The 23,294-nt window shown below is 36.1% G+C and overlaps 1 protein-coding gene across 1 annotated transcript; it reads left to right on the top strand.

Moving 5' to 3' along the window:
• The first annotated feature begins 632 nt into the window (after positions 1 to 632).
• LOC138328895 (uncharacterized) lies at positions 633 to 21,496 on the top strand. The gene is made up of 14 exons (XM_069275610.1): positions 633 to 781; positions 1,415 to 1,554; positions 2,056 to 2,228; positions 3,485 to 3,639; positions 4,617 to 4,696; positions 4,932 to 5,020; positions 6,854 to 7,058; positions 7,898 to 7,977; positions 8,270 to 8,416; positions 8,793 to 8,895; positions 16,906 to 17,057; positions 19,797 to 19,907; positions 20,233 to 20,299; positions 21,432 to 21,496. Exons 1-14 carry the CDS (start codon positions 633 to 635, stop codon positions 21,494 to 21,496), a joined length of 1,716 nt encoding a protein of 571 aa, XP_069131711.1.
• The last annotated feature ends 1,798 nt before the right edge of the window (positions 21,497 to 23,294 follow it).

Genomic DNA, 23,294 nt, shown 5'->3' with positions numbered 1-23,294 from the left:
ATAAAATAGTTTCTATATAAACTTTATTGACAAAAATGCCAGGTCAGACTGATACTACACACTTTTATATTTTGCCATATTTATTTAAATTATTTTAGATGTACGTAGAAGAACACGGAAAATACACATTCCTGTCAAGTGCCCTCATTATCAAGAGTCAAAACCTGGGTCTCCATTGGGAAAATTAAACTAGACTATCGAGTTTATATAAAATGCAAGCAGAAAACCAATTTGTATGTACCATAATCAAACAGAATGTATGTATATATGCATATGATATGATCAACTGGCTACCCTTAAAATTAAAGCTGATGGCCTGAAAAGACTTGTTTGCTTGCTATTATATATATTTCAAATAGAAAAGAAAATTCTTGTCTATTATAATCTATAATATAATAATATATCTTTGCACGTCACTTTGATATGAGTAATGTGATTTAACAACAGACCATATCAAAATCATTAATATTTTGAAAGTGTTATCTAAACAATGATAGACACATTATAACATTTTACTTATTAAGCTTCCAATGCTTTAAAACACATGCATTGTCACCTGTCACCCACTCTATATTGGAGTGGCATGGTGAACCTAGAGAGTATCCGATGGTGCTCACCATAGGTACTATACGATGAACCTAGAGAGCACACGAATATTCTCATGTGACTCTTCCAGATCCCAAACTGTTTGCGGTCGGTGGAAGCAGACAGTTGAGACCAGAGAGATGCCTGCTCCAACCAAATTAGGAAGTGTGGTCAACTGTCCTGTGTGTCATGTCAGGTATAGTAACTGGTCATTTTTACGCAATCTTGGTTTAAATGCTGCACGTTGTATCTTCTTACAGGCTGTATATGTGTAATGTTTGTAAACAAACTTGCAATATTATCCCCCACACAGTTATATAATTAAAAGGCGACTGCAAAAAGTAGGAAGTATCCATTGTTTTACTGTTATTTTGTCCTTTAGACGAGTGACAAGATACAACATATATTAGATGTTGCTGTTGGACTGAAAGAAAGAGGGGTACAATATAATTCATCATTTTGCAAGATCAACATTAATTTATTCTATTTATATTAGACACAATTTATTTGTTTAGAAAATCTCTCTCTTTGGGAATAAATTAAAACTAATTTTCTGCATTATCCATTAGAAATCGAGAACCCGAACATTTAACACTGATTCTTTCAAATGCAAGCTCATTTCTATCGCTTATAGATACATTTTAATGTTTTCATTTTCAGTTAATTTCACATTTTCTTAAAACCATTTTACACTTAGTGATTTTTATTTTGTATCCTCGCCCATTTTAAAATGACACAACTTTTGTAAATGTATAATTCTATCCATTGTGGCGGACATGCATCCCCTTTTTATACAGAAGCTAACTGTATATATCTATTTCTATAAAAGCCACCTTCCACAGCAGAAGGATGTGAAGAATGGAGTGTTTGCAGCAACATGTCAGAACTGTGGACACTTCTTCAAGTTTAAAGTGGATTCAGGACTGGCCACGACAGTGACATTAACTGTCAATGGACAAAAATATACAGGTAAATTAATGAGCAATAGTATTCACAGGTAGATACTTAAAGATAAATATACAGGTAAATTTATGAGCAATTTAGTATTCGTAGATAGATACTTTTAATGTATAAGTAAACTAATGAGCAAAAGTATACACAACTTAAGATGAAATACAGGTAAGTTGATTAGCCAAAGTATACACAGGTAGAATCTATATAGATAAAATATATGCTAGCAGGTCAATTTAACCAAGGAAAATTTTTGTATATTCTTTCTTTACAGATGTTCCGTTCTGTGTAATCAATATAATTCTGTATTTGCATATTGCAGAGTTATCTGCCCTTATTGGTAGGTATTGCTTATAATGTCATGTGTTTGTAAGTGTAGTGTCATACTTTTCAGAAAAAACAGTGTGAATATCAAAATAATGACTTAACAATAGACACCTTCCCACAAGGGAGATAACTCTGTAATAGACGAAGACAGAATACACATCAAGGTGTCCATTAATGCCTTTCTGGTTACAGTTTCTACAGACCAGTACAGTCCTTCCACGTCCCTGAACAAATTCTTGCGTACATCAGGAGCCTCACTTGGTACCAAGGTCATGTGTCGAGAAGGAGGCTGTGGCATGTGTGTTGTCGAGGCGAAACTTTACGAGCCAATATCATTTGTGAAGAGACCCTATTCTATCAACTCGGTGAGTATACAGAAAAAGTGTAACGTCCTACCTCTTAACTTAACATTGATTCTGGATTGATTTTAAAACAGTTCCGTTCTAAAGTCTGAAAGTATTGGTTTTGTTTTGATACAAGTAACTGGTAAATGACAATACACTGTATATTAAATGTTCTAAAATTTTAAGTTCACCGAAACTTTTTTAAAAAATATTTAAAGTTCTGAATTCCAAATGCATTTAGTCACGGTAGAGAATGTACGTCACAAACATTGCTAAGAGAACAATGTAATCATGGCTACCATGAGGCCTGCCTCGCTGTAAGTTTACCACCGTTTGTATCGTTATCAATCAACTTATCAATTATCAAAGCCATCTAAAGTACTTTTAATTCACTCCAGATTTATCGGCTGTTAATAGATTTCTTACAGAATATGCCATTTTTTCAAACATTCAAGGACAAACATAGTACCCTCTTAGATCTTACTTGTTATTGTTAGGACTTCTACGTGGAAATACAGCAAGTTGCCCCTAAATCTCCTTCTCTAGCATATTTCAATATTCTAAAATGATTGTAAGCCATACCAAACTGGTTTAAAACAATGATTGCTAAATTTTGAGCAAGAACAACTTGTATAGAGAACTTTAGAGAAGGAGGATATCGTTAGGACACAGAATTGTGTGCCTATCGTTAGGACATGTACATGCTATAAAATAGTGAATCATATGACCCTGTAGAGAGGGTTAAGTTTACTATAGTTTATATAGGGAAAACATATTTTTGAGCATTATTTTGTCATTTGTTATAGGAAATTAGTCAAATGTTGTCAGAATTATCCCTATGAAATGCCATGAATCTAATTAACAAAGGGGCCTTAGGGGTGGGGCTAAAAGGGGTCAAATTGGCTAAAACTTCAAAAATCTTATTCTTAAATTCTGGAACAGGAATTGCTTTTTTTTTCAATTTTACAATACTCACATACATTTAAAGTTATATTTCAGTAATTGTGACTCTGACCTTGATGTATTTGAGTTTTTATACCAACTGCGGGGCGCAGGGGATAATGCCACGTACACATTGCGGCTCCTTGTTTTTTTCAATTTTACAACACTCACATACATTTAAAGTTATACTTGAATAATTATTACTTTGACCTCAATGTATTTGGGTCTTATTCCAACTACAGGGCGCGGGGGCCACACTTTGCAGCTCCTTGTTTTATTCTGTATCCGAACTCAGGTGACCGTTAAGGCCAATGGGCCTCTTGTTCTCTTTTCAGTGTCTCTATCCAGTGTTCCTGTGTGATGGTTGGGAGATCACCACGGTCGAGGGAATATCCCACAAGGGAGACGACTCCGTACCGGAGAGGCTGGCTCAATACAATGGTAGTCAGTGTGGGTACTGTAGTGATGGACAAGTGATGAATATGCACTCGTACGTCTTGGTTTGGTGCTTAATCCTAAAACACTAATTCCGTGTTTACATATTACAGAGTTATCTGCCCTTATGAGTAGGTATTGATTGTGGCCTAATGTGTGTACTAGCGTAATTTCTCCCATCTTGACAGGGTTATCCCGCGGTTTCTAGGGAAGAGATAACTCTGTCTTTTACCAGGGTAGGGAAAAGACAGCTCACACGCGCTAGACAGTGACATCATCTATGCATACGGCGACCATTTGATACACACAGCAATGTTCGTGTTGACTGAATTTTCACCATTTCTCGTTAAAGTATGGGAAAAAAAGAATCTTACATGGGCTAGTCAGGTGAACAGGGATATCTCAACCCTCGTAGAAGATTTTGACCATTAACCCACGGCAAGCCTCGGGTTGATTAGCTAAAATCTTTCCCTCGTGTTGAGATATCCCTGTCTACATGACAGCCCCATGCAAGATTCTATTAGTCATACTTTTTGGAGAAAATAATGTGAATTGTGCTCCCAAATAATGATGTAACAATCGATACCTACTCAAACGGAAGGTATGCTTAGTAATATGCAAACACAGAATTTCAGTTTCTATTCAGTTTGATGTTTATATAAAGTAACATAAATTAAGTGAAAAATATACCATACAGCAGGTTAATTTCACAGATCAAGTTTTTCTTGATTTGAACTAAAACTAGAAAATTTCACTGGTCAAAATTTTAGGATCATAGCAAAGTCCTGTAAAATTGTGAAAATATCATTCCTCGGAAAATACTCGGTAATCGTTATATGAATTTTGATTCTTAAAAAACCTGATAGACCCCATTGTTTTATAGTTACACATAGTTAGTAGATATTGTAAGGACATTAAGGAGGGTTTGAATTTTTTCTGAGAAATCCTAGATGGCCATTGTGATCAATAAAGGATTCATAATTCAAAAATTGTCTGAAATTAATTATCTAAACAAAATCATGTTGATTATAGTCTGCTTGAGTACAACGGAGGACAAGTGACCATGCAGCAAGTGGAGGATGCCTTTGATAATGTTATCTGCAGATGCACAGGTAAAAATCATCACTGCAATCCAGTCAGAATATCAAATGATGGAGGCTGGTCAAATGATTGACTGAGGTTTCTGTATGGTAAATTATGTTACAACTGATAGTCTTTGTAGACAGATGAACTTCAGATTAAGTTTTAATTGTGTTATTTCTGATATAACTACCGATAGAGTACTCAAATATCAAATATTTCCTGGAACAAAAATACTGAAGGATTATTAATTTTTACTCCCAACAGGTTACAGACCCATACTGGATGCGATGAAGTCTTTTGCTGTGGATTCTCCCCTCAACAAGAAGAAGAGTTCCTGTACTGTTGACATTGAGGTAAGCAGGAGATTGACAATGACTTCTCACCTTATCACCTGTTGTGATCAGAAGACTTGTAAACTTGGTCAAACGTTTAATCATTGGAGCATTTATAAGTGAATCTGTATTGGCAAACTACAGAGTTATTTGCCCTTGTTTTTCAGTATTGATTAATGCATTATGTACAACGTATTTGTAAGGACATGTATGATAATGTGATTTCAGAGAAAACATCACGATTTTCACACACAAAATAATGACATAACAATCAATATCAACAATCAAGGGCAGATAACTCTGTTATGTATGTAAAAGGACGGAATAAGTTGGTATTTGTTTTAAGGATCAACATACTATTCGAAAATGAATAAGCCCTTTGAGTAGTATGATGAGGTTCAGGTACACCATAAGTATAACCTGATAACTTCTTTCAAGAAACTTTATTAGGGAAAACTAACTTTAGAAAAACCATGAAACTAAATAAATAAATTTTCTCATATATTAATATTATGGTATTCAATAAGCAGCCCCATCTCTATAAACGGCACTCCCTCTGTTAGTGACTTCAATATCGCTTACCTTGAATTAAAATACCAACTGAAAATATGAAAATTGTAAGTTTATTTATTAGGTTTCTTTTACAACGAAGTTGGCGGGGGATATACAAATGGGTTCCGTCCGTCCGTCCGTCCGTCCGTCCGTCCGTCCGTCCGTCCGTCCGTCCGTCCGTCCGTCCGTCCGTCCGTCCGTCCGTCCGTACGAATGGTTTCCGGAGCATAACTCTAAAACCAGTAGAGATATTTCCACGAAACTTCATACACACATTGGTCTTATGGTCTAGTAGTGCCTTTTGCTATTTTAAGGTTTTCACGTTTTGTACTTTTTTCTGTAACCATAGAAACATTGCTGAAAATAGCAGATTTTTGTACCAGGTTCGTTTCCGGAGCATAACTCTAAAACCAGAAGAGATATTTCCACGAAACTTCATAGACACATTTGTCTTATGGTCTAGTTGTGCCTTTTGCTATTTTAAAGTTTTCACTTTTTGTACTTTTTTCTGTAACCATGGAAACATTGCTGAAAATGGCAGATTTTTGTGTAAGAATCGTTTCCGGAGCACAACTCTAAAACCAGCAGAGATATTTCCATGAAACTTCATAGACACATTGTTCTTATGGTCTAGTAGTGCCTTTTGCTATTTTTAGGTTTTCACTTTTTGTGCTTTTTTTCTGTAACCATAGAAACATTGCTGAAAATATCATATTTTTGTAGTAAGAATCATTTCCGGAGCATAACTCTAAAACCAGCAGAGATATTTCCACGAAACTTCATAGACACTTTCTTTTTATGGTCTAGTAGTACCTTTTGCTATTTTCATTTTTTGCACTTTTTCCGTTACCATGGAAACATTGCTGAAAATATCATGGTAAATGGTAAATGTTACTTTGCAAAACTCCACCCATCTTTGTGTATATAGTCTAATATAAATTAATGTCAAGGCTGTATACCTGATTCAACAATTGCAGCCCCACTCTACTTGAATTATACTCCATCTTTCTTTAGCTCAACTTCCTTTTTCCTGTTTTTTTTTTCATACACATAAGTCTCTACAATCAAACTTACTTCAGCTTTGATATCTCCATTGGCGGGGGATCTGAATGACTATGTCCTTGTTTATTAGGTTTCTTTTACAAGCTTCCTTAATGTGCAATAATTTTGTGAAAGGCTAGCACCAAATTTGTTCTATCAAAAAACCCCTCCCCTAGTCTAAACAAAAAATAAGCACCCGGGGCACTCATTGGGTCAAATACGTTATTCTGAAGAATGAATCTAGGGATTATTGTTTATCAGGACATGGGGAGACTCGGTAAGGTGTGTACGAGGACAGGGGGACCATGTAGAGGACGTTGTAGCTCGTCAGACGTCGGAGAAATGACACGAGTCATGCTGAAAGACTCTGAGTGGTTCCAACCCAAGTCTGTCCAACAAGTCTTTGATGCGATGAAACAGGCAGCTGGCAGAAAGACGAAGCTGGTTTTTGGAAATACTGGCTATGGTAAATTGTTAATGAACTTTATTTTTTACTAGTTTGTTATTTACCTTTTTTCAGTTATTTTCATGTGTGCACTATTTTGGTTCATGGTTATTATTTCGTGATATGAGCACATTAATTAGTATTCAAGGGGGCTTACTACCAATCATACTTTCATATACATGTTTTTACAATATCATTTGTGAAATTTTTGTGCAAGCTCTCTCACAAAACTGTGCAAAAATTAATACTTATTTTGCGGAATATAAGCCGCTACTTTTTTCCCTGAAAATCGGGAGTGTTGCCTATACATCCAACCTATTTACCGGTGTGACTTATATGTGTACAAAAACTGAAAATAATCGTAAAAAAAGACCTTTGCGGCTTATACACAGGCTTATTGTCCGGAAAATACGATATCTCAAGGAAGTGGCCTACAGTATGGGAATCTGAGGCTATGTTTACTGGGACTTAGGCTGGATTGTTATATAGTTATATATCTCCACAATTGTTTTTTTTATATGAAATTGTACCAAATTAAAAAATGTGGGAAATAGTGCAATAACACCAGTTTGAAAGAGTTTTGCTGATACGAAATAAAGTAACAAGAAATAGAAAATCTGTTTGTTGTATATGTCTCCAGTTGATTAATATAATTATACTAATGTAATTACCATATTAACCCTAAATAACAGTAAAATAGGGTTATAACGAACCTCTGGGGACAAAATCATTTCGTTTAAGGATAGTTGGTTATACACACATTACAGACATCTTATAGGAACCTAAATTGATGGAGAATGAAAATTTCTACGTTATAACCATGAACTCGTTGTTTTACTGTACTTATTTTTCTATATCAGGAGTGTTTAAGGAGCTTGGACAATGGATGTACCAGGTCCTGATCGACCTACGTGGAGTCCAGGAGATGTACGGTGTGGATGTGAGTAGAAATGGTTATCGTTTGATTTTTAACTCATTTTACCTAAAAGGAGAAAAGTAATTCCTTTAAATCACTACTAGTCATAAGGTAAATATACTATACCAATTGGAACCAAATTTAGTCAGAAACCTTTTTAGAGGAAGACATATAGAGTTTGTTTAAATCTTAGCTTTGTCGCTTTTCCATAAAAGTATGACAAAATATCATCCTCAGCAAAAAAAATTATCTTTGATTTTCCAGTTTGACAGTGATGTAGTCCTATATGGTATGATCTTGACCTTTGATTTTTCAGTTTGACGCTGATGTTGTCCTAGGAGCAAATCTGTCCCTCTCCCAACTACAGGACATTTTCTACCGAGGCAAGAGTGAGCCTAACCTCTACTACTTTGATCAACTGTATGAACGTACCAAGAACATCGCAGCACACTCAGTTAGAAATGTAAATACTTCATTTTAAAATCGTCATTTGATTAAGATCACCAACTTAGCTGTTTGGTATACAAATCCATCTCATTGCAAATCAGTTTTTGTTCAACAAGTAAATATTCCTTCTTTTGCACATTACATAATTATCTCCCCTTGCTGGTATCATTAGATATTTATTGGGACATCATTATTTCATGCAGAGAACTCACATCATTTTCTCTGATGAAATTACTTGGTGCTCGTAAAACACGATATCACAATCAATACCGACCTACAAAGGGGGATAACTCTGTAATATATAAATACAAAATACAAAATATTAGGTGCCGGAATCATTTCAAATATCCATGGGACTTAACTTTGGTTATTTTTTTCTGAATTTTCCATAGCTTGGCTGCTGGGCGGGTAACCTGATGTTAAAACATGCCCACCCTGAATTCCCATCGGACGTCTACTGTATGTTGGAAGCTGCTGCAGCACAACTAGACATCAGTAAGTAAAGTGCAGAACAGATTAATTAAAATTAGACTTGTAATTCTGCTCCACTATGATGCTCACTCCAATTCAAGATCTAACAGCTCCCTATTTAATCTCACAATTTTCATTTTAAATCAAGTTCTCGAAAAATAACATTCACAGATTTAAAACTGAGTGAAAATTCCTATGAATATTAATGGTTTAGATGCTAATTCCTTTAAATATTAATGGTGTAGATGTTAATTCCTATAAATATTAATGGTGTAGATGTTAATTCCTATAAATATTAATGGTGTAGATGTTAATTCCTATAAATATTAATGGTGTAGATGTTAATTCCTATAAATATTAATGGTGTAGATGCTAATTCCTATAAATATTAATGGTGTAGATGCTAATTCCTATAAATATTAATGGTGTAGATGCTAATTCCTATAAATATTAATAATTCCTATAAATATTAATGGTGTAGATGTTAATTCCTATAAATATTAATGGTGTAGATGCTAATTCCTATAAATATTAATAATTCCTATAAATATTAATGGTGTAGATGTTAATTCCTATAAATATTAATGGTGTAGATGCTAATTCCTATAAATATTAATGGTGTAGATGTTAATTCCTATAAATATTAATAATTCCTATAAATATTAATGGTGTAGATGTTAATTCCTATAAATATTAATAATTCCTATAAATATTAATGGTGTAGATGTTAATTCCTATAAATATTAATGGTGTAGATGTTAATTCCTATAAATATTAATGGTGTAGATGTTATCCTATAAATATTAATGGTGTAAATGCTAATTCCTATAAATATTAATGGTGTAGATGTTAATTCCTATAAATATTAATGGTGTAGATGTTATCCTATAAATATTAATGGTGTAGATGTTAATTCCTATAAATATTAATGGTGTAGATGTTAATTCCTATAAATATTAATGGTGTAGATGTTAATTCCTATAAATATTAATGGTGTAGATGTTAATTCCTATAAATATTAATGGTGTAGATGTTATCCTATAAATATTAATGGTGTAAATGCTAATTCCTATAAATATTAATGGTGTAGATGTTAATTCCTATAAATATTAATGGTGTAGATGTTAATTCCTATAAATATTAATGGTGTAGATGTTAATTCCTATAAATATTAATGGTGTAGATGCTAATTCCTATAAATATTAATGGTGTAGATGTTATCCTATAAATATTAATGGTGTAAATGTTAATTCCTATAAATATTAATAATTCCTATAAATATTAATGGTGTAGATGCTAATTCCTATAAATATTAATGGTGTAGATGTTAATTCCTATAAATATTAATGGTGTAGATGTTAATTCCTATAAATATTAATGGTGTAGATGCTAATTCCTATAAATATTAATGGTGTAGATGTTAATTCCTATAAATATTAATGGTGTAGATGTTAATTCCTATATAAATATTAATGGTGTAGATGCTAATTCCTATAAATATTAATGGTGTAGATGTTAATTCCTATAAATATTAATGGTGTAGATGTTAATTCCTATAAATATTAATGGTGTAGATGTTAATTCCTATAAATATTAATGGTGTAGATGTTAATTCCTATAAATATTAATGGTGTAGATGTTAATTCCTATAAATATTAATGGTGTAGATGTTAATTCCTATAAATATTAATGGTGTAGATGTTAATTCCTATAAATATTAATGGTGTAGATGCTAATTCCTATAAATATTAATGGTGTAGATGTTAATTCCTATAAATATTAATGGTGTAGATGCTAATTCCTATAAATATTAATAATTCCTATAAATATTAATGGTGTAGATGTTAATTCCTATAAATATTAATGGTGTAGATGCTAATTCCTATAAATATTAATGGTGTAGATGCTAATTCCTATAAATATTAATGGTGTAGATGCTAATTCCTATAAATATTAATGGTGTAGATGTTAATTCCTATATAAATATTAATAATTCCTATAAATATTAATGGTGTAGATGCTAATTCCTATAAATATTAATAATTCCTATAAATATTAATGGTGTAGATGTTAATTCCTATAAATATTAATGGTGTAGATGCTAATTCCTATAAATATTAATGGTGTAGATGCTAATTCCTATAAATATTAATGGTTTAGATGCTAATTCCTATAAATATTAATGGTGTAGATGTTAATTTCTAGTAATATTAATGGTGTAGATGTTAATTCCTATAAATATTAATGGTGTAAATGCTAATTCCTATAAATATTAATGGTGTAGATGCTAATTCCTATATAAATATTAATGGTTTAGATGCTAATTCCTATAAATATTAATGGTGTAAATGCTAATTCCTATAAATATTAATGGTGTAGATGCTAATTCCTATAAATATTAATGGTGTAGATGTTAATTCCTATAAATATTAATGGTGTAGATGTTAATTCCTATAAATATTAATGGTGTAGATGCTAATTCCTATAAATATTAATAATTCCTATAAATATTAATGGTGTAGATGTTAATTCCTATAAATATTAATGGTGTAGATGTTAATTCCTATAAATATTAATGGTGTAGATGCTAATTCCTATAAATATTAATGGTGTAGATGCTAATTCCTATAAATATTAATGGTGTAGATGCTAATTCCTATAAATATTAATGGTGTAGATGCTAATTCCTATAAATATTAATGGTGTAGATGTTAATTCCTATAAATATTAATGGTGTAGATGCTAATTCCTATAAATATTAATGGTGTAGATGTTAATTCCTATAAATATTAATGGTGTAGATGTTAATTCCTATAAATATTAATGGTGTAGATGCTAATTCCTATAAATATTAATGGTGTAAATGCTAACTCCTATACATATTAATGGTGTAAATGCTAATTCCTATAAATATTAATGGTGTAGATGCTAATTAGGGCCCCGCATCGAGATGCGGGTGCCCTATAGTAATCAGGTTGTCCGTCCGTCTGTCCGTCTGTCCGTCCGTCCGTCTGTCCGTTTTTTTTCTTTTGCACATTAATGATGGAAGGGAGTGGAGTATTTTCCCCATATTTTACATGATGATTCCCCATCCATCCTAGATCTGCTTGGTAATTTTTCAGGCTGAAATTAAATTAAAAAATCGGCCATCTTGGATTTTAACATTTAAAAAAATCACAATGTTGTTGCTCTTAACTGATAAACATTTTGTTATAACATTATGATGCAAAGTTGTTCAGAATTAAACAAGGAGTTGACTGTCCAAAGGTAAGGTCATGGGCCAAGGTTACTAAGTCAAAGGTCAAGGTCAAATTTATTTGAGTTAATTGTATGCTCTTAATGTAATGTTAGCTTGGAATCAGGATTCAAGTTAAATACTTGGAAGACTTTTTAGGTCATCTGACCCGAAGGGTCAGGATGACCTATAGTCATCATGTTTCGTCCGTCGTCGTCCGCCGTCCGCCGTCCGCCGTGCGCCGTGCGCCGTGCGCCGTCCGCCGTGCGTTAACTTTTCACATTTTGAACTTCTTCTCAAGTTCTACCAGTGGGATTTGGCTGAAACTTGCATGAAATGTTCCTGACACGTTCCCGACAAAGTGTTGTTATTTTTCGGGTCGATCCGAAATCCAAGATGGCCGCCACAGCCGCCATCTTGAAAACACATTTTGAACTTCTTCTCAAGTTCTACCAGTGGGATTTGGCTGAAACTTGCATGAAATGATCCTGACACGGTCCCGACAAAGTGTTGTTATTTTTCGGGTCGATCTGAAATCCAACATGGCCGCCACAGCCGCCATCTTGAAAACACATTTTGAACTTCTTCTCAAGTTCTACCAGTGGGATTTGGCTGAAACTTGCATGAAATGATCCTGACATGGTCCCGACAAAGTGTTGTTATTTTTCGGGTCGATCCGAAATCCAAGATGGCCGCCACAGCCGCCATCTTGAAAACACATTTTGAACTTCTTCTCAAGTTCTACCAGTGGGATTTGGCTGAAACTTGCATGAAATGATCCTGACATGGTCCCGACAAAGTGTTGTTATTTTTCGGGTCGATCCGAAATCCAAGATGGCCGCCACAGCCGCCATCTTGAAAACACATTTTGAACTTCTTCTCAAGTTCTACCAGTGGGATTTGGCTTAAACTTGCATGAAATGATCCTGACACGGTTCCGACAAAGTGTTGTTATTTTTTGGGTCGATCTGAAATCCAAGATGGCCGCCACAGCCGCTATCTTGAAAACACATTTTGAACTTCTTCTCAAGTTCTACCGGTGGGATTTGGCTGAAACTTGCATGAAATGATCCTGACACGGTCCCAACAAAGTGTTGTTATTTTTCGGGTCAATCCGAAATCCAAGATGGCCGCCAGAGCCGTCATCTTGAAAACACATTTTGAACTTCTTCTCAAGTTCTACCAGTGGGATTTGGCTGAAACTTGCATGAAATGATCCTGACACGGTCCCGACAAAGTGTTGTTATTTTTCGGGTCGATCTGAAATCCAACATGGCCGCCACAACCGCCATCTTGAAAACACATTTTGAACTTCTTCTCAAGTTCTACCAGTGGGATTTGGCTGAAACTTGCATGAAATGATCCTGACATGGTCCCGACAAAGTGTTGTTATTTTTCGGGTCGATCCGAAATCCAAGATGGCCGCCACAGCCGCCATCTTGAAAACACATTTTGAACTTCTTCTCAAGTTCTACCAGTGGGATTTGGCTTAAACTTGCATGAAATGATCCTGACACGGTTCCGACAAAGTGTTGTTATTTTTTGGGTCGATCTGAAATCCAAGATGGCCGCCACAGCCGCTATCTTGAAAACACATTTTGAACTTCTTCTCAAGTTCTACCGGTGGGATTTGGCTGAAACTTGCATGAAATGATCCTGACACGGTCCCGACAAAGTGTTGTTATTTTTTCGGGTCGATCCGAAATCCAAGATGGCCGCCACAGCCGCCATCTTGAAAACACATTTTGAACTTCTTCTCAAGTTCTACCTTTGGGATTTGGCTGAAACTTGCATGAAATGATCCTGACATGGTCCTGACAAAGTGTTGTTATTTTTCGGGTCAATCCGAAATCCAAGATGGCCGCCACAGCCGCCATCTTGAAAACACATTTTGAACTTCTTCTCAAGTTCTACCAGTGGGATTTGGCTGAAACTTGCATGAAATGATCCTGACACGGTCCCGGCAAAGTGTTGTTATTTTTCGGGTCGATCTGAAATCCAACATGGCCGTCACAACCGCCATCTTGAAAACACATTTTGAACTTCTTCTCAAGTTCTACCAGTGGGATTTGGCTGAAACTTGCATGAAATGATCCTTACATGGTCCCGACAAAGTGTTGTTATTTTTCGGGTCGATCTGAAATCCAAGATGGCGGCCACAGCCACCATCTTGAAAACACATTTTGAACTTCTTCTCAAGTTCTACCGGTGCGATTTGACTGAAACTTGCATGAAATGATCCTGACATGGTCCCGACAAAGTGTTGGTATTTTTCGGGTCGATCCGAAATCCAAGATGGCCGCCACAGCCGCCATCTTGAAAACACATTTTGAACTTCTTCTCAAGTTCTACCTTTGGGATTTGGCTGAAACTTGCATGAAATGATCCTGACATGGTCCCGACAAAGTGTTGTTATTTTTCGGGTCGATCCGAAATCCAAGATGGCCGCCACAGCCGCCATCTTGAAAACACATTTTGAACTTCTTCTCAAGTTCTACCTTTGGGATTTGGCTGAAACTTGCATGAAATTATCCTGACACGGTCCCGAAAAGTTTTGTTATTTTTCGGGTCGATCCTAAATCCAAGATGGCCGCCACAACCGCCATCTTGAAAACACATTTTGAACTTCTTCTCAAGTTCTACCGGTGGGATTTGGCTGAAACTTGCATGAAATGATCCTGACATGGTCCCGACAAAGTGTTGTTATTTTTCGGGTCTATCCGAAATCCAAGATGGCCGCCACAGCCGCCATCTTGAAAACACATTTTGAACTTCTTCTCAAGTTCTACCAGTGGGATTTGGCTTAAACTTGCATGAAATGATCCTGACACGGTTCTGACAAAGTGTTGTTATTTTTTGGGTCGATCTGAAATCCAAGATGGCCGCCACAGCCGCTATCTTGAAAACACATTTTGAACTTCTTCTCAAGTTCTACCGGTGGGATTTGGCTGAAACTTGCATGAAATGATCCTGACACGGTCCCGACAAAGTGTTGTTATTTTTCGGGTCGATCCGAAATCCAAGATGGCCGCCACAGCCGCCATCTTGAAAACACATTTTGAACTTCTTCTCAAGTTCTACCTTTGGGATTTGGCTGAAACTTGCATGAAATGATCCTGACATGGTCCTGACAAAGTGTTGTTATTTTTCGGGTCAATCCGAAATCCAAGATGGCCGCCACAGCCGCCATCTTGAAAACACATTTTGAACTTCTTCTCAAGTTCTACCAGTGGGATTTGGCTGAAACTTGCATGAAATGATCCTGACACGGTCCCGGCAAAGTGTTGTTATTTTTCGGGTCGATCTGAAATCCAACATGGCCGCCACAACCGCCATCTTGAAAACACATTTTGAACTTCTTCTCAAGTTCTAGCAGTGGGATTTGGCTGAAACTTGCATGAAATGATCCTTACATGGTCCCGACAAAGTGTTGTTATTTTTCGGGTCGATCTGAAATCCAAGATGGCGGCCACAGCCACCATCTTGAAAACACATTTTGAACTTCTTCTCAAGTTCTACCGGTGCGATTTGACTGAAACTTGCATGAAATGATCCTGACATGGTCCCGACAAAGTGTTGGTATTTTTCGGGTCCATCCGAAATCCAAGATGGCCGCCACAGCCGCCATCTTGAAAACACATTTTGAACTTGTTCTCAAGTTCTACCTTTGGGATTTGGCTGAAACTTGCATGAAATGATCCTGACATGGTCCCGACAAAGTGTTGGTATTTTTCGGGTCAATCCGAAATCCAAGATGGCCGCCACAGCCGCCATCTTGAAAACACATTTTGAACTTCTTCTCAAGTTCTACCTTTGGGATTTGGCTGAAACTTGCATGAAATTATCCTGACACGGTCCCGAAAAGTTTTGTTATTTTTCGGGTCGATCCTAAATCCAAGATGGCCGCCACAACCGCCATCTTGAAAACACATTTTGAACTTCTTCTCAAGTTCTACCGGTGGGATTTGGCTGAAACTTACATGAAATGATCCTGACATGGTCCCGACAAAGTATTGTTACATCTCTGGTTGATCCCAAATCGAAGATGACTACCATGACACTATATCTAAGTAATTTCCTATATGTTAAGGCCCTTGGGCCTCTTGTTTGAAATAAAATTTGTTGTAAGAAATTGAAAATTATCCTGACATGATCCTGACAAAGTGACACTATATATAATTAATTTTACTATTGTCAAGGTAGTCAGATGACCGTTAAGGCCCTTTGGGCCTCTTGTTCCAAAGAATTATAATAATGTACCATCATTGGTTTCCCAATTAATGTTGACATTAATTATTTAATAGCAACATATAGCTAACACGGAAGAATTCGTTGTCAAAATACTACTTTTCCACTTAAGCACGTCAGACACATAGCGGGGCCCTTTCTGACGTGTCAGTGTTCTAGTTCCTATAATATTTAATGGTGTAGATGTTATCCTATAAATATTAATGGTGTAAATGCTAATTCCTATAAATATTAATGGTGAAGATGCTAATTCCTATAAATATTAATGGTGTAGATGCTAATTCCTATAAATTATTAATGGTGTAGATGCTAATTCCTATAAATATTAATGGTGTAGATGCTAATTCCTATAAATATTAATGGTGTAGATGCTAATTCCTATAAATATTAATGTGTAGATGCTAATTCCTATAAATATTAATGGTGTAGATGCTAATTCCTATAAATATTAATGGTGTAAATGCTAATTCTCAGAGATTAACCTTTTCAATTTTTGCTGTATTTTAAGGCTTACAGTCCTTCTGAAATGTTTTTGTTTTTTGTGTATTCAGCTGATGGATCGCAGACACAGGTCGGATCGTACGAGATCTCACATTTCCTGACATTGGACATGACAGGCAAACTGATTGTTGCTATGACACTTCCAGGATTGGACTCCAAAGACTACTACATCCGCACATATAACGTCTCCAAGAGGACACAGGTAAGAGGTCACGTGCAGGGGTCTCATAGGGGTCATATTTCTTTATGTTTTGAATAGGAATGATAGCAACTAAAATGCATAACTTTAGAGACGGTAGATCTCATGCTCAACATAAAAGTTAGTTACAGAAAAAAATATGCCATTCCATGTATCTATACAGGAAACAAATGATCTGTTCAAGAGACTGGCATGTATGAAGCATTATTTTGTTGAAATTTGTTCACAGGTGTATTAACAATAAACAACTGATAAATAGACTTAAAGGAATGATAACAAAACACACCAAAATTAAACTGTAATAAAGAAAAGGTTGATGGGAAGGATATGAGATTCAAACATCATGATGTAAAAGTTGATGAGGTGGCGATACAACTTTGAGCTGTTGTAGTTCTCAAGGAAAGAGAATTAGAATATTTATTGTTAAGTTAGCTGGAATTAAAAAAATAATTTAAGTTATATGGAAATTATAAGTTACTGGTAATCACTGTATTGGTATTATCATGTTGGATTATTTGGAATTTTAAAATCTTCTATACTATATTCTATAGTCAACATGTTCCCTTTTAGAATGCCCGATTATTTGAAATTTTAAACCTTACTACCGGTATTCTGTTTTTTAGTACCATGTAGAATGCTGATTATTAGCTCACCTGGTCCGAAGGACCAAGGTGAGCTTATGCCATACCGTGGCGTCCGGCGTCCGTCGTCCGTCGTCCGTCGTCCGTCGTCCGTCGTCCGTCCCGTCCGTCCGTCCGTCCGTCAACAATCGACTTCTTCTCCATAACCGCTGGTCGGATTTCAACAAAATTTGACTGGTAGCATCCTTATGGGCTACTAACTGAAAATTGTACAAATGATGGGGCTGACCCCCCAGGGGCCTGAGAGGCGGGGCCAAAAGGGGTCAATTTGGCTATTTCCATATAAACGACTTCTTCTCTGAAACCAAGCATGGGATAGCACCCATAATGCAATGGTAGCATCCTTATAGGGTGGGGATTCAAAATTGTACAAATGATGGGGCTGACCCCCCGGGGGCCTGAGGGGCGGGGTCAAATGGGGTCAATTTGGCTATTTCCATATAAACGACTTCTTCTCTGAAACCAAGCATGGGATAGCACCCATAATGCAATGGTAGCATCCTTATAGGGTGGGGATTCAAAATTGTACAAATGATGGGGCTGACCCCCCGGGGGCCTGAGGGGCGGGGTCAAATGGGGTCAATTTGGCTATTTCCATATAAACGACTTCTTCTCTGAAACTAAGCATGAGATAGCACTCATAATGCAATGGTAGTATCGTTATAGGGTAGGGATTAAAAATTGTACAAATGATGTGGCTGACCCCCCGGGGGCCTGAGGGGCGGGGTCAAAAGGGGTCAATTTGGCTATTTCCATATAAACGACTTCTTCTCTGAAACCAAGCATTGGATAGCACCCATAATGCAATGGTAGCATCCTTATAGGGTGGGGATTCAAAATTGTACAAATGATGGGGCTGACCCCCCGGGGGCCTGAGGGGCGGGGTCAAAAGGGGTCAATTTGGCTATTTCCATATAAACGACTTCTTCTCTGAAACTAAGCATGAGATAGCACTCATAATGCAATGGTAGTATCTTTATAGGTTGGGGATTCAAAATTGTACAAATGATGTGGCTGACCCCCGGGGGGCCTGAGGGGCGGGGTCAAAAGGGTTCAATTTGGCTATTTCCATATAAACGACTTCTTCTCTGAAACCAAGCATGGGATAGCACCCATAATGCAATGATAGCATCCTTATAGGATGGGGATTCAAAATTGTACAAATGATGGGGCTGACCCCCAGGGGGCCTGAGGGGCGGGGTCAAAAGGGGCCAATTTGGCTATTTCCATATAAACGACTTCTTCTCTGAAACTAAGCATGGTATAGCACCCATAATGCAATGGTAGCATCTTTATAGGGTGGGGATTCAAAATTGTGCAAATGATGGGGGCTGACCCCCAGGGGGCCTGAGGGGCGGGGTCGAAAGTGGCCAATTTGGCTCTTTCCATATAAACGACTTCTTCTCTGAAACTAAGCACGGTATAGCACCCATAATACAATGGTAGTATCCTTATAGTGTGGGGATTCAAAATTGTGCAAATGATAGGGCTGACCCCCGGGGGGCCTGAGGGGCGGGGTCAAAAGTGGTCAATTTCCATATAAATGACTTTTTCTCTGCAACTTAACATGGGATTACGCTCATAATGCAATGGTTACATCCTTATAGGGTTTGGATTCAAAATTTTGCAAATGATGGGGCTGACCCCCCGGGGGCCTGAAGGGTGGGGTCAAAAGGGGTCAATTTAGCTATTTCCATATAAACGACTTCTTCTCTGCAACTAAGAATGGAAGAGCACTTATAATGCAATGGTAGCATCCTTATAGGGCTGGGATTTGAAATTGTACAAATGATAGGGCTGACCCCCGGGGCCTTAGACGGCAATAGATGCGAGGTCAAAAGGTCAATTAGGCTACTATTTTCATATAAATTACTTTGTCTCTGAACCTATGTATTGGATAGCATATTTGTATGGTATCAATAGCATCATTGTATGGTTGTGATTCAAAATTAAACTTTGGGAGTCAATTTGCTTATTTTTCTAATTGTCAGAGTCTTGTGATAATTACTAACAAAAAACCAGGTGAGCGATACAGGCCCTCTGGGCCTCTTGTTTAAATTTTAAACCTTACTATACGGTATTTCGATATGTTCCCTTGAAGAATGCCCATGCGTACGTGAATGCTGGAATCAGGATGAGACTGGATAGCACCCAGAATTTCTTGGTGAAAGAAAAACCAACGCTGGTGTTCGGTGGTATCAGCGCCACTTTTGTAAGTTCTGATTCATCAGGATAGAAAAGATGACAAAAATAAAACATTTATCAGGTTAGTTGATAATAGGCTCTATATCATACATGAATTTAAAGTGAAGAAATATTGCCTGTGTAAGAGATTTAATAGTTGTATGTCCGATCATTTGATTCTTGATACTAATAGATACCATTCAACAGTATGTCTGATTATAGGATTCTATGTAAGGTAGTGTATTCAGAATATTTTGGCATTGCCCAAGGTATTAAATAAGTGTAGTATTACGTGAGGAAATGTTCAATTTCATAATTACTTATTATTAATTAATATTGCTGAATTTTTACAGAACCACGCTACACAGACAGAAGCTTACCTGGTAGGGAAACAGCTAGCTGACCCTAATGTCTTCAAAGGTACTATCACAGCGTGGGGGGTTTCCCAATGAATTGCTAATTCTACCAGGGCAGTATAACACCATATTGACCTTAACAAAGGGCCACAATTGATAAATATAATTTTTTTTTCAAATTCAAATTCAAATTCTTTATTTGCATTAAGTTTTTCAACTTATTTGCTTTTTACAAAGAATAATATCAAAATACAATTAGCATACATACAGGATAAGTGGAGAATGGACAAAGCATTACATTAATGACTTTCTCAAAATAGTTGCATTATAAATATATTTACTAAGTAGATTTAATTCTTTTATATTTGTAGTACTAAAAGTTTGGTTAATTTAAATACAGATGGTTAAATAGTTGCATTATAAATATATTTACTAAGTAGATTTAATTCTTTTATATTTGTAGTACTCAAAAGTTTGGTTGATTTAAATACAGATGGTTTTTCCCAAAAATGTCTTTTCATAAATTTCTTTCTAATATCTTGATAAATTGGACAAATAAGAATAAAATGATATTTTTCATAAATTTCTTTCTAATATCTTGATAAATTGGACAAATAAGAATAAAATGATATTCGTCCTCAATATCACGATGAGGGTCACAAAACTTACAAACATGCTCACTTCTATCTAAATTTGAAAAACGTCCAGATTCAATGCAAAAGTTATGTGCTGATAACCTTATTTTTGTCAATACAATACAATTTTTGTTTTGGATATACTTTGTCAAATAAGTTTGTAAAACAACTTGATTCACCAGGTGACGATATAAATAGCACTTAGAAGAGTTTTCTAATATAGATGACAACTCTTGAAAAGCTATATCATTAATTCTTTGTTTGATTATTGGTAAAATATTTGAAGGAACAACTTTATGCTGGTTTACCCAAACATCACCAAAATCATGACTGTACAATATATCTTTAACACATTCTACCCAATTAAATACATTGTTTGATTTTGGTAAATTCAATAAAACATTATAGGCAGTTTTTAAAATACAGTTATTAGAATTTATAATTTTCAACCAGTATTTTATCATTGGATACTTTCTGGTGTAAAAAAGAGGAAAACGCCCAAGTTCAAAATAAACCATTACATTGCATGTGGATTTTTTAACATGTAATACCTTTTTGCAGAATTCAAGCTGTATATCTTTTCAATATCTGGAGCTTTACAGCCACCCCAGACTTCCGATGCATGACTTAATACACTGTTAACATATGTATAAAATAAATTTAAGAGTAACAAAATTCATTTGCATAGATTTACATTTTGAAAACAAAGCAAACACAGCCTTTCGCCCTTGTTCTGACAACTTTTTTTGTAATGCATTAAACTTATTATTAAATTTAAAAACAACTCCCAAATACGTAAATTATGTTATATATTTTATTTGCAAAACATTTGTATTCAAGATCTCTTGTGAATTACATGGAACTTAAAGTGATGGATTGTCCCATCCTTTCCTGCTATTTAACACATCATTGCGGCAATGACATGGGGTGGGCTATTCAAATTCTTTCGTCCGTGGTCCGTCGTCGATTCTTCCATCCTCTGTTCACAATTCTTGTTACTGCTATTTTTTCCCTAAAGGGATCTTTTTCAAATTTCATATGTAGGTTCCCCTAGGGCCCTTGTTGTGCATATTGCATTTTGGGACTGATCGGTCAACAAGATGGCCGACAGGCGGCCATCTTGGAATTAAATAGTTAAAGCTTGTTACCGCTATTTCCCAAAAAGTACTGAAGGGATCTTTCTCAAATTTCATATGTAGGTTCCCCTAGGACCCTAGTTGTGCATATTGCATTTTGGGACCAATCGTTAACAAGATGGCCGCCATGCAGCCATCTTGGATTTTGACAGTTAAAGTTTGTTACCGCTATTTCTCGGAAAGTACTGAAGGGATCTTTCTCAAATTCCATATGTAGGTTCCCCTAGAGGTCTAGTTATGCATATTGCATTTTGGGACCAATCAGTTCAACAAGATGGCTGCCAGGCAGCCATCTTTGATTTGATAGTTAAAGATTGTTACCGCTATTCCACGTAAACTTTTGAAGGAATCTTTCTCAAATTTCATATGTAGGTTCCCCTAGGACCCTAGTTGTGCATATTGCATTTTGGGACGATCGGTCAACAAGATGGCCGACAGGCGGCCATCTTGGATTTTGATAGTTAAAGATTGTTACCGCTATTTCCCAGAAAGTACTGAATGGATCTTTCTCAAATTTCATATGTAGGTTCCCCTAGGACCCTAGTTGTGCATATTGCATTTTGGGACCAATCGGTCAACAAGATGGCCAACAGGCAGCCATCTTGGATTTAGATATTTAAAGATTGTTACCGCTATTTCCCAGAAAGTACTGAAGGGATCTTTCTAAAATTTCATATGTAAGTTCCCCTAGGGCCCTAGTTGTGCATGTTGCATTTTGGGAGTAATCGGTCAACAAGATGGCCGACAGGCGGCCATCTTGGATTTTGACAGTTAAAGTTTGTTACCGCTATTTCTTGGAAAGTACTTAAGGGATCTTTCTCAAATTTCATATGTAGGTCCCTCTAGGGCCCTAGTTGTGCATATTGTGTCTTGGGACCAATCGGTCAACAAAATGGCCGCCTGGCAGCCATCTTGGATTTTGATAGTTAAAGTTTGTTATCGCTATTTCTCAAAATGTGCTGAAGGGATCTCTCTCAAATTTTATATGTAGGCATCCCTAGGGCCCTAGTTGTGCATATTGCATTTTGTAACTGATCAGTCAACAAGATGGCTGAACGGCCGCCATCTTGGATTTCATTGTTGAAGTTTGTTACCACTATTTCTTAGAAAGTACTATAGCGATATGTCTCAAATTATGTAGTGTGTTTGAAAAAGTTTGAAAAGCAGGGAAAAGATCCCTCTTTCCATTGTCAGACATAGATCATTCTTTGGTGGGTGCCAAGATCCCTCTGGGATCTCTTGTTACATTTACAGATACCATACAGATATATATGTAGTTGTTTACACA

The sequence above is a fragment of the Argopecten irradians genome, chromosome 8 (assembly GCF_041381155.1).
Source record: "Argopecten irradians isolate NY chromosome 8, Ai_NY, whole genome shotgun sequence".
NCBI lineage: Eukaryota > Metazoa > Mollusca > Bivalvia > Pectinida > Pectinidae > Argopecten > Argopecten irradians.
Note: the sequence above shows the minus strand (reverse complement) of the source record. Positions and strands in the feature narration are given on the sequence as shown.

Excerpts from the sequence above, each read along its gene's own strand:
- LOC138328895 (XM_069275610.1), top strand. The coding sequence starts at position 633 with ATGAACCTAGAGAGCACACGAATATTCTCATGTGACTCTTCCAGATCC. Across the intron at positions 3,640-4,616 it reads CAAGTGATGAATATGCACTC|TCTGCTTGAGTACAACGGAG; the intron begins GTACGTCTTGGT and ends TGTTGATTATAG. Across the intron at positions 8,417-8,792 it reads CAGCACACTCAGTTAGAAAT|CTTGGCTGCTGGGCGGGTAA; the intron begins GTAAATACTTCA and ends AATTTTCCATAG.